The sequence below is a fragment of the Octopus bimaculoides genome, chromosome 4 (assembly GCF_001194135.2).
Source record: "Octopus bimaculoides isolate UCB-OBI-ISO-001 chromosome 4, ASM119413v2, whole genome shotgun sequence".
Taxonomy (NCBI): domain Eukaryota; kingdom Metazoa; phylum Mollusca; class Cephalopoda; order Octopoda; family Octopodidae; genus Octopus; species Octopus bimaculoides.
The window spans coordinates 133,754,145-133,769,257 of record NC_068984.1 but is presented as its reverse complement, the minus strand read 5'-3'; the positions used below and the strand labels follow the sequence as shown (position 1 = coordinate 133,769,257).

The 15,113-nt window shown below is 36.7% G+C and overlaps 1 protein-coding gene across 2 annotated transcripts; it reads left to right on the top strand.

Moving 5' to 3' along the window:
- The first annotated feature begins 4,057 nt into the window (after positions 1–4,057).
- LOC106880155 (ribosome-releasing factor 2, mitochondrial) lies at positions 4,058–13,227 on the top strand. 2 transcript variants are annotated; one of them, XM_014929989.2, is made up of 8 exons: positions 4,058–4,432; positions 6,719–6,847; positions 7,052–7,132; positions 7,735–8,534; positions 9,092–9,516; positions 10,579–10,778; positions 11,539–11,705; positions 12,852–13,227. In XM_014929989.2, exons 1-8 carry the CDS (start codon positions 4,177–4,179, stop codon positions 13,119–13,121), a joined length of 2,328 nt encoding a protein of 775 aa, XP_014785475.1. In that variant the 5' UTR covers positions 4,058–4,176; the 3' UTR covers positions 13,122–13,227. The 2 variants fall into 2 exon arrangements, with proteins under 2 accessions (XP_014785475.1, XP_052823470.1); XM_052967510.1 differs by having other exon boundaries at positions 4,075–4,147.
- Positions 13,228–15,113: the final 1,886 nt, after the last annotated feature.

The following is a 15,113-nucleotide window of genomic DNA, read 5'->3' as shown; positions in this document are numbered from 1 at the left end:
TACTGAGATCGATATAATCGACTGGCTTTCCCCCTAAAATTGCTGGCCTTGTGCCAGAATTTGATAAGAATTATTATTAGAATCGTTCACAGTGTTTCTTCCGGTTTTTTAACGTTCTGAGTTCAAATTCCACCGACGTTAACTTTGCTTTTCATTCCTTCGGGGTCGATGAAATAAAATACCAGTCAAGTTCTGGAATCGATGTTATCGACTAACCCCTTCCCCTCAAAAGTTGCTAACCTTAGTCATAAGCTAGAAATAATTTTTGTTGCTGCTATCGCTGTCGTTGTTGTTGCTGATGATGACGATGGTGATCAAATTTCTCGCCACCCAGTACGGGTTGGCTCCCAAGCATCGCTTAAGACCACCCCATCGCAGATGGTTTAGTCCACAATATCACCTCAAACCAGTTAATATGTCTATTGCTTATATTGTACTTCTCGGACGGTGGAGGCGCAATGGCCCAGTGGTCAGGGCAGCGGACTCGCGGGCATAGGATCGGGGTTTCGATTCCCAGACCGGGCGTTGGGAGTGTTTATTGAGCGAAAACACCTAAAAGCTCCACGAGGCTCCAGCAGGGGATGGTGGCGAACCCTGCTGTACTCTTTCACCACAACTTTCTCTCACTCTTACTTCCTGTTTCTGTTCTGCCTGTAATTCAAAGGGTCAGCCTTGTCACACTACGTCACGCTGAATATCCCCGAGAACTACGTTAAAGGTACATGTGTTTGTGGAGTGCTCAGCCACTTGCACGTTATTTTCACGAGCAGGCTGTTCTGTTGATCGGATCAGCTTGAACCCTCGACGTCGTAAGCGACGGAGTGCCAACAACAACTTCTCGGACGATATATATTTTTGTTAATTTATATAGAAGAAGTAATAGCAGCCATCTGGATTATTCTGCTTGTTCGTTACTTAGACTATCAACTCCATACATTAATTATTTTCCGTTTATCTATATTTATGACTTCTGTTCTTCTGTCTTTTGCATTATCAATTTAACCTCCACATTCTCTATTGTTGTGAATAAGAAAATCGCGCTTATAGCGTTCCTTAATCTACATTGGTATTTAAGAGAAGTTTTTTTATGAAAAACTGTCTCGTATTCGATTGAGTTGTTTCAGCCTATTCAAAGTAAGCTCGTAATCTGAAGATGATATGTGAATTAGTCTCTTATGGAATGTGACCGATTTCTTATAACACCAGAGGCATAGTACAAGTCGTATCTACACTACTATCGTTATTATCTGTAAGCTCATCGTTAACATGAATATTACTATTATTATTATTATTATTTATATCATTAGTAAGGTGGCGAGTTTAGCGGGATTTAGTCCGTCGTTACGTTCTGAATTCAAATTCCGCTGGAGTCGACTTCGCCTTTCGTGATATTTATCCAATATCACAACTTAATCTACACATGTAGGAGAATTCTTATAGAGGATCGCTAAACTCATTATTTTGAATACTATTTTACTTTTTGGTAAACCCCGTACTACAACGTGGCTTTGACTGCCAGCAGTTTTAAGGAGAGGATTAGTTACACGCCAGACCCTAACACTTTCGTCTCTGAAGAGCAGCCGGTGTTACATAACGGTGATGTTATCTAGTATCCGGTTATCTAATACGCAGTGCAAAACTGAGGCAAGGGTCTGTAATTCTGTACATTTTGATTAATATATCCATTCTACTGACAAATGTGAGCGCGTATCTTTTCTGCTTTATGAATTCTTAGACGACAATATATATATATATTGTTTGTTCCTTCTCGAGACATGCCTGGCTCATAAGGTCCGGTTTCCCGGTTTCATTGGCGTATAGGTTCCACACCTAAATTCAGAAGGAAAGAGTGGGAAAATGTTGTGGCGAAAGAGTCAGCGGAAGTACGCCGTTACCTTCTGCTGGAGTCGCGTGGAGCTTAGGTGTTTCGTTCATAAACACACACATCGCCCGGTCTGAGATTCGAACCCGCGATCCCTCGACCACGCGTCTACTGCTCCTACCACTTGGGCATGTGCCTCCACATATATATAAAGTTACTAAAATATCACAAACATATATCTGTATATTAGTAAATTACTTGATACTTGAAAAGGTAATTCTACGCTTTGGTAACTCTCATAATTCATTAATTTTTGCAGTGATTCTGCTATTTAAAGCAGTGATCTATCTCCTATGGTGGAGGTGCAATGGCCCAGTGGTTAGGGCAGCGGACTCGCGGTTTCGATTCCCAGACCGGGCGTTGTGAGTGTTTATTGAGCGAAAACACCTAAAGCTCCACGAGGCTCCGGCAGGGGATGGTGGCGAACCCTGCTGTACTCTTTCACCACAACTTTCTCTCACTTTTACTTCCTGTTTCTGTTGTGCCTGTAATTCAAAGGGTCAGCCTTGTCATGCTGAATATTCCTGAGAACTACGTTAAGGGTACACGTGTCTGTGGAGTGCTCAGCCACTTGCACGTTAACTTCACGAGCAGACTGTTCCGTTGATCGGATCAACTGGAACCCTCGACGTCGTAAGCGACGGAGTGCCAACAACTACCTCCTATGATACGTATTTACACCTAAATTGATTCACTGAAAGATATATTGACTACGGACAAAGCATAGCGTTAGTGATCAAATATGACACCCACCCACCCATCGACTAATGCCAAGGACGGTTCTCTCCTGAATTTTATAATTCTTAAATGTCAGAATGATTAATATTGAGCTTTTGTCAATTCTGTTATATTAAACAAGTCCATTTTGAAATTATACATGCTCGTCTTCTTTAACCTTACACATCGCTACCTAACTTTACCATCATACTCGTCGTCACGATTTTCATTTTATGACAAGATTAACAGACACAGGCATAAACTACACAAACCATTCACAATTTTCTCATATCCTTTACGTTATCATTATAATATAAGTTGCCTCCCTTATTGTAGCAGATCGTTTGTAAAAAGGTATTTTTCGGAGTAGAATATCTTTCATTCAAAGTAGTATTTTCATGTTCCCTTTTTATTTCAAAGATCCCAAACACATGACAAGGTGCTCCCTAACTTGTAACACCCCGAGCAACTGTTCGAGTTACTGATGCCTTACAGCTGGCCCTGATTACATACATCAGTTTTCCATAATTCACTTCGTGCTACATGAAGCGTTGACCTTTCCAATGTAAGTAGCACAAGAATTCGAAATATTCCCATTTACATGCTCTTACAAAGAACACGCATCATGTGACTACAGGTTTATGAATAGGTTTCGAAAATGAAGAGCAATGCATACAGGTAAAACAACATACGTGTTTTGACAGTAATTCGTGCATAGACAATTAATAAACTTAATATATAACATTAATAAAAGTTAAGTCTTAATAAATATGTTTGTAATAAAATATTGTGCAAATTTTTCTATTTGGGGAAATTTCAAACCTGGGTTCTCATTCCTAAGGTATTTTTCGATGATGATGTTGTTGTTGTTGTTGTTGTTGTTGTTGTTGTCGTCGTCGTCGTCGTCGTCGTCGTCGTCGTCGTTGTTGTTGTTGTTGTTGTTGTTCTTCTTCTTCTTCTTCTTCTTCTTCTTCTTCTTCTTCTTCTTCTTCAGATCACTGCCTGGAAAATGGGGGTTTTTTAATATCCTCCAAAAGGGGCTGCGCAGAGGTTCGTTGGTTTTACAAAATGGATCATTATGGTAAAAAGTTGTAAACCGCAATTCTAAGTCCATCTCATTTCTGCAATCTAGAACTGCTACTCAAAGTGGTGGTCTGCAAACCGGTGCCGGTCCGCAAGCCATCAGCTGCCGGTACGCAGCGAGTTTCCAGAAAAGAAAGAAACATTATAAAATTCTTATAAAATGCTTGTAATATTGTATTATTTGTTTACAAAATAGATATAAGATAAAAAAAAAATTGTCAACTTTTATTATATTCATTATATATATTATTTCCGGTATAAATTAATATTACTAAAAAATATTAATGGTCCCTCTCACATTGGAAAAAAACTGCCGATACGCCGCACCAGATAGTTTGAGAAGCACTGGTCTAGAATACCCTCTATATTCTACTCTCCCCAAATAGTCTTGTAGAGTTGTTTCCCTTGAATCTGAAAATGGCTGCGCCCAATTAATTCACATGTTGATATTTAATTAGTAAAATTGTAAGTAAGATCACTTTCTAACCTGCATAATGTCATTAGTTATTGGCAGGAGAATGATACGGTGGCCAAAAATGCTTCTTAAGACAATACAACTGCATCGTACTAGAGATCTAACCTTCCGAAAATATTTCAATACAAATGCATGTAAACATGCTTCCTTCAAAACTTCGAAGGACACCGAAATAGAAAGTGTACGAAATATTGGAATTCTGGCTCACATCGATGCCGGAAAAACAACAACCACCGAAAGAATTCTCTATTATACTGGTTTTACCCGATATTTAGGTATGTTTATCTTAATTCCATAAGATTTATTTCTTATTTCATTCTAGTGAATTTGTCATTGATCGATCCTGAAGAAACCATTCGTAGAGATTGTTCTGTATTTATGCTAAATATCGTCAATGCTAGCGCAGCTATTAGAGCTAAAGAAAACACGTTGATCAGTCTGACAATTCTGATATAAAGGTTTGATTATACAGCACATTGATTGTCAGCACTAATCGACACACCTATAACTAAAGGCATTCTTAACTCTTTGGTGCCTTTGCGAAGAATTCAAACCAAAACTCCGGTCTAAGAATGACTTCTTCCTTTCCTTCTACCAGTCATGGAAGTTCTGAAAAGCTTTATGGACGGGTGTTACTGTTCCTTTGACTAAGCTATTAAAAATTCCAGTTGTGACCCATAAGAGGTTTTGATTTATAAACTTTTTTTTTTTTCATTAAAAACTAATATACAATGTGTGCTTCATTCATTCATATTTTTAAAGACTAAAAGGTGAGATTTAAGGTAAATGTGACTGCTAGTTCTAACAAGAGGAAAGACAACAAAGGCAGCGAGCTGGCAGAAACGTTAGCACGCCAGGCGAAATGCTTAGCGGTATTTCGTCTGCCGTTACGTTCTGAGTTCAAATTCCGCCGAGGTCGACTTTGCTTTTCATCCTTTCTGGGTCGATAAATTAAGTACCAATTGTGTACTGGGGTCGATCTAGTCTATTGGCCCCCTCCCCAAAAATTTCGGGCTTTGTGCCTAGAGTAGAAAAGAGGAAGGACAACGTAGAAGCTCTCAGGCCCTCTAAGAAAAAAAATTTGTTATAAGGAACAAGACTCCTTCAGCAACCAGAGATGGGAGCTCCTCTCAAAATTCAAGGTGACTGTGTCGTTTTTCTTTTAGTAAGGGGGGGGGGGATAAGATATTCACGGATTTCTTCTTTGACTTTCTGGATACTCTGGATAGATGTGCCGTTCAAACACGCCTTTCTTATAGTCCAGGAGGTTCCCCATGACATGAAGTTTTTATTCTTAGTTGTAGTAAATTCACTTCCCTTACATAGATAATGTCCTTGAGAAAAGCATGAACGTCAATCGCATTTTCCATAAGTTTCAATACCTGATTAAATAATTGATTATTGTAAATCACATATTTTACGCATATATTCGTTTAGGAAACCAAGAAATAGATAAGTGTACTGCATTGTTAAAACTTCGATATATTGTTATTGAGAACTTCAGACAGCTAGATTCGAGGATCAACTTTGCATAAAGCTAATGTGTTCTGATGGGGGAAAAGGACGCAGCAATATACAATGCATTAGCTTAGTTCAAAATAAAATATAATACTAGCAGCAAATTATCACAATCTATCGTGATTTTTATTTGTATTTATTTGATGGCTATCCATAATATGTATCCATTACATTATTTTCACATAAATACTTGGTACACGACATTGACTTAGGGGAGGTAACAATGAGTCAAGTAAAGCAACTCGCTACCATATTTAGGACTTTCTCTGTGCATTGTCTTCAAACAATCTCTAGGTGTCGGCTTTGTTTATTTTACTTCTGTTATTGGTAGGCTAGTCCATTGTTATATTAGTTATATTTTCAAGTACATTATAAATATTCTGGTTTCCATCCACCCATTCATTTTCCCTATTCCTAGAGGGTTGTAAGAGTAAGGTCTTCAGCCACTTCCTCCAGAGGGACCAGTCAGAACCAAGTGTCATTAGACTTACCTGCTGGATTCCCGAGTGTGACCAACTGAGACTATGGATATTATTCAACCATCTCGTTCTTGATTTACCCCTAGGTCTCCTAACAGTTAGCTTGGCTTAAAGAATCTGTCTTGTGATCCTATCCTGCTACCACATGTCCATAGCACTAGTTGTGGCCTCTCAATGTGGATAAGTAGCAGCTTGACCTAGAGAGATTCCCTGATCTCCAAGCTATGCACTGTATCGAGTAACATAATTCCAGAGGTCCTTCAGAGGAACCCCATTTTGACCACTTGTATTCACAATCATATTCTTATGGTCATTACACAACATTCATGACCATAGGTAAGGATACACACAAGAACCAAATTGAAGATAGCAAGTTTGGCTTTTTTACCAGCTTCTCCTCTCATGAGAATCAAATGCTAAAGCTAGCACATTACTAAAATTCTAGCATTCACTTGAGCCTCCTGCCTCCGATTACTCATGAGTATGGCCCTAAGATATTTAACTTCTTTTATATATTCTGGTTTTCTTCAATGGGAATAATGGCAGCTTCATTTTAATGTTTAGGAAATGTTGACCAAGGTACAACTGTGACTGATTACATGGAACAAGAACGCAACAGGGGAATTACCATCACTTCAGCTGCTGTCACTTGTTACTGGAAGAAACACAAAATCAATTTAATTGATACTCCTGGTATGGTGTCGATTTTTCTTCTATAAATTTAAAATAGAAGCTGTTAGTAAATTTTGTATCTAATTTCTCTGATTGAAAAATCACTAGTTAATACTTCTTATTCGATGTAATATGTTATAATAAAAAAAAGCATTTATGTTAAATGATGATGATATATATAATATAATATATTTTCAAAAATGTATTGCTATATGTTCTTTCCAGGTCATGTTGACTTTACTGTTGAAGTTGAACGAGCACTACGTGTTCTAGATGGAGCTGTCACTATACTAGATGCCTCAGCAGGTAGATAACTGCCTTCTCATACATGTGATTTCTCTAAAATAAGATATCCTATTATACTGTAGTTTATGTTTAAAATATCTTTTAACAAGGCAAAAGGAAATAGCCATGTTCAAATAGTAATGTATATGTTTAAAGTGTAATATGGTTTCAATTAGATTCACTGGGAATAAACATTGTCAGTACATTTATGACAAAAAGCATAAATTTTTCTATGACTCAAATTTTTAATAAAACACACATATACAATTTGCAATTATAAGCCTAGTGAAAAAGTGTGGTATGATTAATTAAATTGACCTCGGTACATGATTAGTAGTTATTTTACAATAATAATGTGATGTTAAGTCAAGGGTACACACACACACACACACACACACACACACACACACACACACATATGCTAGTCTTCAAATTTAAAGAATAGGCTTTCCTTTCTAGTTATTATTAACTACTTCATCATGGAGTAGAAATGAGACCTATTTTCAAATCAGATATATTTAGGCAATATCACAATATTTTCAACAGAGTTTGAACCTACAGTCTATAAATTATCAAAACTATACAATAACTGTAATAAATATGTTTAAAATTGTTTTTTAAAGGTGTGGAAGCACAGACATTAACAGTTTGGAGACAAGCAAGTCGATATTCAGTTCCTCAAATCATCTTTCTTAACAAAATGGATAAACCAAAAGCAAATGTAAAACATTGTCTTCAATCAGTGCAACACAAACTACAGACAGAACCCTTATTGTTGTGTTTTCCATTAGGCAGTGGGAAAGATTTTACTGGTTTTGTTGACCTGGTCACTTTGGAAATGTGGACATGGTCAAAAGAGTCTCGAGATGGATCAAAATTTAGTGTGGAAAAAATTGATGAATCCAATGAAGATCTCTTTGAAGAAGTTATGGCACACAGAACTCATCTGATTGGTCAGTTATCTGATTTGAGTGAAACAATTGCTGAGTATGTGCTTCAAGACTATAATTTAAATGATATTCCAGCTGAAGCAATACATTCAGCAATAAGACAAGTGACATTAAAACAAGAAGCTGTACCTGTTTTATGTGGCAGCTCATTGAAAAACAAAGGTGTACAACATTTGTTGAGTTCTATCAATCATTATTTACCATCACCTCTGGACATCAAACATGACTTCTTAAAATACTATGGCAAAAGTTTAGTTTGCTTGGCTTTCAAGATAATCCATGACAAACAACGTGGACCACTAACATTTCTTCGTATATACAATGGAGAATTGGTAAATGGTGCTTCTATTTATAATGTCAACCAGAAACAAAGTGAGAAGGTAATGAGGCTGTTGCAAGTTAACGCCAATGAATTTGAAGATATATCCAGAGCAATGTCTGGCAGCATTGTTTGTGCTGCTGGATTTAAACAGGTAATGTCAAAACTTCTTTTTCAATATCTACTTCTTTTGATAAATGTTGTAATGCTGGAGGGAAGCACCTTACAAGCCAATGGTTGTAAAGTTGACCTGGTCCTCGTGTCAATTGTTCTCATAAATTTCTCCTGCCATTTCTTTAGCGATTCCTGATTTTTGCAAGGCTGGACTGCTGGCCTGACACCCAATCCTCCTGCTTCTTCCTCTGAGCTTGTGACTGGCATCAGGGTAGTTCACTATGAATCATACTTACCTCCAATTTTATATACTCAGTCAGCCAAGTGGAAAATGATGTCACTTCTATTCCACAGATGAATAATTAATTGTAAAAATACTTGCTTCAACAATCCATATGCAAACAACATCCAAATTTTTCAAAACCATTCTACCCATGCTAGCATTTAGTATTGGATGCAAAAGAATAAACAATTAAGTTAAAGAAATTTCAGATTTTTTGCTGTTTATTGTAACCATGATACAGCATTTGCTAAGAATGAATTTTAGTTAACATTGCTTGTATCTAATTAAAAGAAAATATTTTTTTTGTTTTTCAGACAATCACAGGAGACAGTCTTGTAGCAAACCATGCAACAGCTGATGCTGCCATGAAACTTTACAAGAAGGATCGTCTAAGTCAGGTTAATACTGAAGTTGGGGTTGATCAGCAAGATGAAGAAGAAAGCAACCACATTCATAGCCCAGTTTTAGCCGGTTTAGATATTCCAGACCCTGTGTTCTTCTGCTCTGTTGAAGCTGACTCTATATCAGATCAGAAACATTTAGATTATGCACTTGAATGCCTTCAAAAAGAAGACCCTACTTTGTCTGTAAAAATTTATCCTGACACAGGTGAAACTGTTCTATGTGGCATGGGTGAACTGCATTTGGATATTGTACGCAACAGAATTAAGGAAGAGTATAACTTAGAAGTTCACCTTGGGTCACTGCAAGTAGCTTACAAAGAGACCATCAAAGAGACGTAAGAAATTTATTACAAACTTACTCATATATATTCATTAAATATTTAGAGTGTTGATTAGTGTAGATTTTGCACAGGCATGGCTGTGTGGTTAAGAAGCTTGCTTTGCTACCACATAATTAGTGGTTCAGTTCCACTGCATAGATGTTGTTGGCTGGTGTCTTGTATTATAGCTGTGTGTGAGTGAGTTTGTATTTCCCCTAATCTTCACATGTGTTCACTGATTGTAAACAAAAGCATCACTGTTCATCCAGATAGTTTGGTTTGCTTGCAGTCCACCACGAAAGTATGTCTGGACATCTTGACATGGCTTGATGTGTTGTGCAATCTTTGTAATCAAAAAGCTCATCCAGACAGTGTTCTCCATATGACTGTATCTCAGTTGTTTGTTGTTGAATAGACTTGGGGATTATTATTTTGCTTGGAAACAAATGAGGGTTGGTATGATGGAGGATATTCTACTGTAGAAAACTCTACCCTCAGGTAATTTTTTCTGATCTATACAAGCATGGAAAAGTAGATGTTAAAATGACAACAGCAATAATGATGATAATAATGAAGAGAATTTAATTCTAATAATTGTTTTTGCAATAAAAAAGAATAATCATTAAGATGGCAAGCTGGCAGAATCGTTAGATGCTGGACAAAATGTTTAGCGGTATTTCATTTATTTTTAGGTTCATCATCATCATGTTCTGAGTTCAAATTCTGCTATGGTTGACTCTGCCTTTCATCCTTTTGGGGACAATAAAATAAGTTCAATATAGTGCTGGGGATCGATGTAATAAACTTATTACCTGTCCAAAAATTGCTGACCTTGTGCAAAAAACAATTTGAAATCAATAATAATAATAATCATCATCATAATTATTTCAAGGAAGTAATTTTGTGTTTCATATGAGATTTACTCTTAATGTATAAAGCTCAATAAATCTCCATTTTTAAATTCATTATTAAGGTATATTAATATTTTAAATCATTGTTTCTTTCCTCCCTTTTTTTTTTGATATTCATTCATCACAACAACTTTTTTATATTTCATTTCGGTTTTAAATCTTTTAGAGCTTATGTCAATGAGATTCTAGACAAGACCCTTGGAGAACAGCGCCATCAGATGTTCATAGCATTATCTGTGGAACCGAGTGAAACAAGAAACTTCCAGCATGTGAATTTAGTCCACACCAAAGAGAACAATCTGACACAAATCCACAGATACCAGTTGAATGCCATTGAAAACGGAGTCAAATCAGCTTTAACTGCAGGTTACAAATTCTGTTCTTATCTTAAATTTTTCTTTTCATTTTACTCAAACATTTGAGACCAGTTATTGCCTTCGAGTGCTGGGCCTCACGGAGGCAATCACTAAGACCCTTGGCATTATGTCACGCTTGAGAAGACCCATCAAGTCAAGCAAAATCACAGTCATGGCAGATACCGGTGTCACGCAAATTGACACCCATGCCGGTGATACATAAATGCTTCTTGGTGTCACACAAATGGCACCCATTACACTCTCAGAGTCGTTGGCGTTAGTAAGGGCATCCATCCATAGAAAATGTCAAATCAGACTGGAGTCTGGTGCAGCCCAGTCAAACCATCCAACCCATGAGCAAAGGACATTAAATGATGATGATGATAATGGCATTCAAATTCACATGATTGCAGAAGAGTTGTAGATTATACACACAGTATGATGTACGAGGGGGTGCTGAAAATTTGGAAGGGCTTAGAAAAACTGAAGAACTGTTGCAATAAGTGTGTGAATCTGAGGAGGAAATATGTTGAATAAAATCATAATTAACTAATCCTCTTGTATTTACTTTTACCCAAAGCCAGGAACGTTTCAGCACCCCCTCATACCTCCTTGTCCACTATTTTTATTTTTTTTCAATTAATCCAAGAAAGAAGGGTTGTCTTGAACAGGTGATGATTTTTTTTTCCATTCTTTCTAAATTAATGATGATTTCTTTATTTAATCATAATTGGTTAATATCCTGCCTATGTAATTCTATATTTATTCAGGTTTGATACTGAACTTTCCTGTTATTCATGTTTCTGTATCACTTCATGAAGTCAGCATTGGATCAAGAACGTCACTTCCGATGATCAGTGCTTGTGTTATGTCCGCAGTTCAAAAAGCCTTGCGTAAAGCCAACACTTTTCTGATGGAGCCTCTTATGAATGTTCAGGTAACAACGATTTCTTAAACAGGTACAAGACCAGGTATTTAAGGTAGATGTGTATAGTTGATTTAAAGAAAAATTAGACACAGAATTTTTTTTTTAAATAAAGGCACTCTGAAGATACGTTGTGTGGAGACTGACATATCAAAGGAGAGATCCAAGCATTTCCTCCTCTGCATGTAATTAAAAGTGACTAAAAGAGGTTGAAGTAGAATTTGCACTCCAACCTTGTAAAACCCTCACCAGTAACAACTACCCAAACAGACCCATGGGTTGGAGGGTTGTTACCTGAGTGGTGCAAAGGCATCATCCACCAGAAATAGGGAATCACCAACAAATGGTAGATGCAGTGACCTGCTGTTATAACGTATGTCCCCCCTCCCCATACATCAGCTACAGATGCTAGGACATTCAATCACTTATTTATGACTGTAGCTTTAAGCCCAGAGAAATCATCAGGTAGTGTTCAACATTCCTTAGACATTTTGACCTTAAACTACAATATCCTTCAGTTTGTAGGTTAGCAATGATAGCCAGTCACTGGCCATCCTCTTGTAGCTTTCAACTCAGCTCCTCCTGCTTGTTTGAAAACCAAAATATTCTTTCTGCTGCTTCCCCCAACTTGCAAGTAGTCATCTTCTTCCCTTCCTAACGCTCCCAGAGATGTCAATATCTTCCACACAAAGTGCTGGGAGACCCCTGTGGCCTGACTCAAATGGCAATTGACTTGTCACTTTTTATTCCTACGTTGTTTGACCAGATCCACATATGTGGTAAGTTTCGTCTCTGAAGCCTTTTTTGCTTCCAGATCATAGAGGGACAAAGTTAGATACCAAACTATTTTATCTGTGTTTTCTATTTCTTCCACTCTTGTACACGATAAAGAAAATAAAGAAAAAGAATAGGAAAGATAATAAAAATGTGTGGATAGTAATACAGAACCAAGTACAGTGAGATAAATGATAATAAATTACTATAAAAGGATTCCACATTACTATAAGTTTGTAAGATAATGTGTTTTATTTAATTTTTTTTTATGAGGTCTTATTAAATTACACTTAATTCAGTACGGCTTTTATTCTTTTATCTTGTCTGTCATGAATCATGTTTCCATTCCAATGTGAACTTATGTGATGTTTTTCTTTCTTTCAGATAAGTTGTGAAGAAGCTTATTTAAATGGTGTTCTTGGAGATTTAGCCAAACGACGTGGCCAAATTGCTTCAATCCAACAGCAGCAGGATTTACAGTTTATTTCAGCCTTAACACCTGTTTCAGAAATGGTTGGATATACAACAACCCTTAGAACTTTAACATCTGGAATGGCTTCTTTCTCAATGGAACTTTCTCACTATGAGTCTTTGACACCTGAGAAACAAGCCGAAGTCATAGAACAAATTTCAGGTTTCTCTCAAAACAATTGATGCATTTGGAAAGACGAAATATTGCTTTTACAGTCTAAATTATCAATCGTTCAAAAATTGTATAAAGGATAAATTGTATAATGGATAAATTATTTTTTAAAGTTAACAGTTATTTGTCATGTGCTGTGAAAGGGTTTTTACAAGTTTTTAATCATTTTGCTTTTTTGACAAGACTCTGGAATTATCAGCTCTCTTGTTTATTTTTCTCTTAATCCTTTACATATGTATACAAGAGTCCATATATATATATATATATATATATATCATAATCACATGTTGAGAGGAATTCTTTGGCGTTTGAATAAATGTAACAAAAGTAAAGTTTGAAGGAAATATTAGCCATTTTTCATACTTTCTAGGGGTTAAGCAAAAAGGAAGTAACGGTTGCTACCCAAGCACAAAAATCGTGTTACACAATGTTTTTATACAATAGCAGGATACAATTTTGAGATATATAAACTCAGTCTCTATTGGATATACTGTGGCACCTTTTTTGAGCAGATCATTATGATCTTAATCAAGGTAGAAAGCTAGCAGAATCATTACTGCACTGGATAAAATACTTAACAAAATTTTGTCCATCTTTATGTTCTGAGTTCAACTTCTTTTCACATATTGGGGTCGGTGTTATTGACTAACCCTCTCCTCCAAAATTTCAAGCTTTGAGCCTATACAAGAAAGAATTATGTGCTTGATCTAAAGACATCACTTCATTCTACAATGGATTAATTCGCTTCCCATTTTAGCGTTTTGCTCATTTTCCACTAAATCATATTAAGCTTTAATCTCCATTATCAACCCCTTGTCATTGAAACCAGCCATGTGTTTATTTTAGCAAGAAAATAAAGATAGAATAGCCTTGCACACACCAGAGATAATTTCCTGCAAGTCTGTGATTATTTTAAAGGCTGTTGCTAGCACACCAGGCATATCACAAGCACGTTTCTAGGTTCACTTCCACTGTCTGGTACCTTGGAAAAGTATCTTCTGTCACATCCTCAGGTCAACCAGAGCCTTGTGAATGAAACTGGATAAAAAAATAACTACAGTGAAATCCATCCGATAGAGTGTATCTGTTCTTTCATGGTTGACTTAATCCATCACCCAATCAACTACCATTACCAGGCCCTTGGGTGCCTTTAGAGAAGTCTATTTTGTTTCAGGCAACCGAACCAGATCTCTGATCTGAGAATAACCTAATCTTTATATGAGTTGTTTCTTACTACAACAAACCGTGAGTTATGGCTTCCTCCCCCATTTTCCACACCAGTCCCTAAATGAAAGGTTATGGATGCTACCAGTCTCCCTCCAACTGAAACCCCAATTTTTTTTTAACAAAAAAGCAAACATGTTATAATAATATGTGAGTAAAAAAAAACCTGAACAGTGCTTTTGCAGTGAATATGACTTCAAACATCTGTATGAATTACATGGCACATAAAAAGCACCATTCAAACGCGGTTGATGCCAGTACCACCTAACTCGCCTTCGTGCAAGTGGCACGTAAAAAGCACCCACTACATTCTCAGAGTGGTTGGCGTTAGGAAGGACATCCAGCTGTAGAAACTTTGCCAGATCAGATTGGAGCCTGGCTTGTCAGCCTTCAGTCAAACCGTTTAACCCATGCAGGCATGGAAAGCGGACGTTAAACGACGATGATGGTGATGAAGATGATACATCAGTTGATGTTAGATAGCTCTAAGGATCATTTGAAAACTATGCTTAGTTGAGTCCAATGGAGCATTTAAGATTTCATAATATTTCAGACAATATATCTTTAACTGAGAAAAACCAACTTTATAACATTTTATCTTAGTTTTTTTGGTTTTTTTCTATAAATTTTCTGCTATTCATAATTGGAAGTAAAAAATTCGACAATCTCGAAGATTATCTCCCTTTAATGTAGCCACGCATAATTATGGGATGGATTCATATATAAATGGAACTCTCTCTTTCTTCCCTCCCTTTTATGTTGAACACTCGCACCAGACG

Coding starts and splice junctions, on each gene's coding strand:
- LOC106880155 (XM_014929989.2), top strand. CDS start 4,177: ATGTCATTAGTTATTGGCAGGAGAATGATACGGTGGCCAAAAATGCTT. Junction 7,133..7,734: donor TATACTAGATGCCTCAGCAG/GTAGATAACTGC, acceptor TGTTTTTTAAAG/GTGTGGAAGCACAGACATTA. Junction 8,535..9,091: donor GTGCTGCTGGATTTAAACAG/GTAATGTCAAAA, acceptor TTTGTTTTTCAG/ACAATCACAGGAGACAGTCT.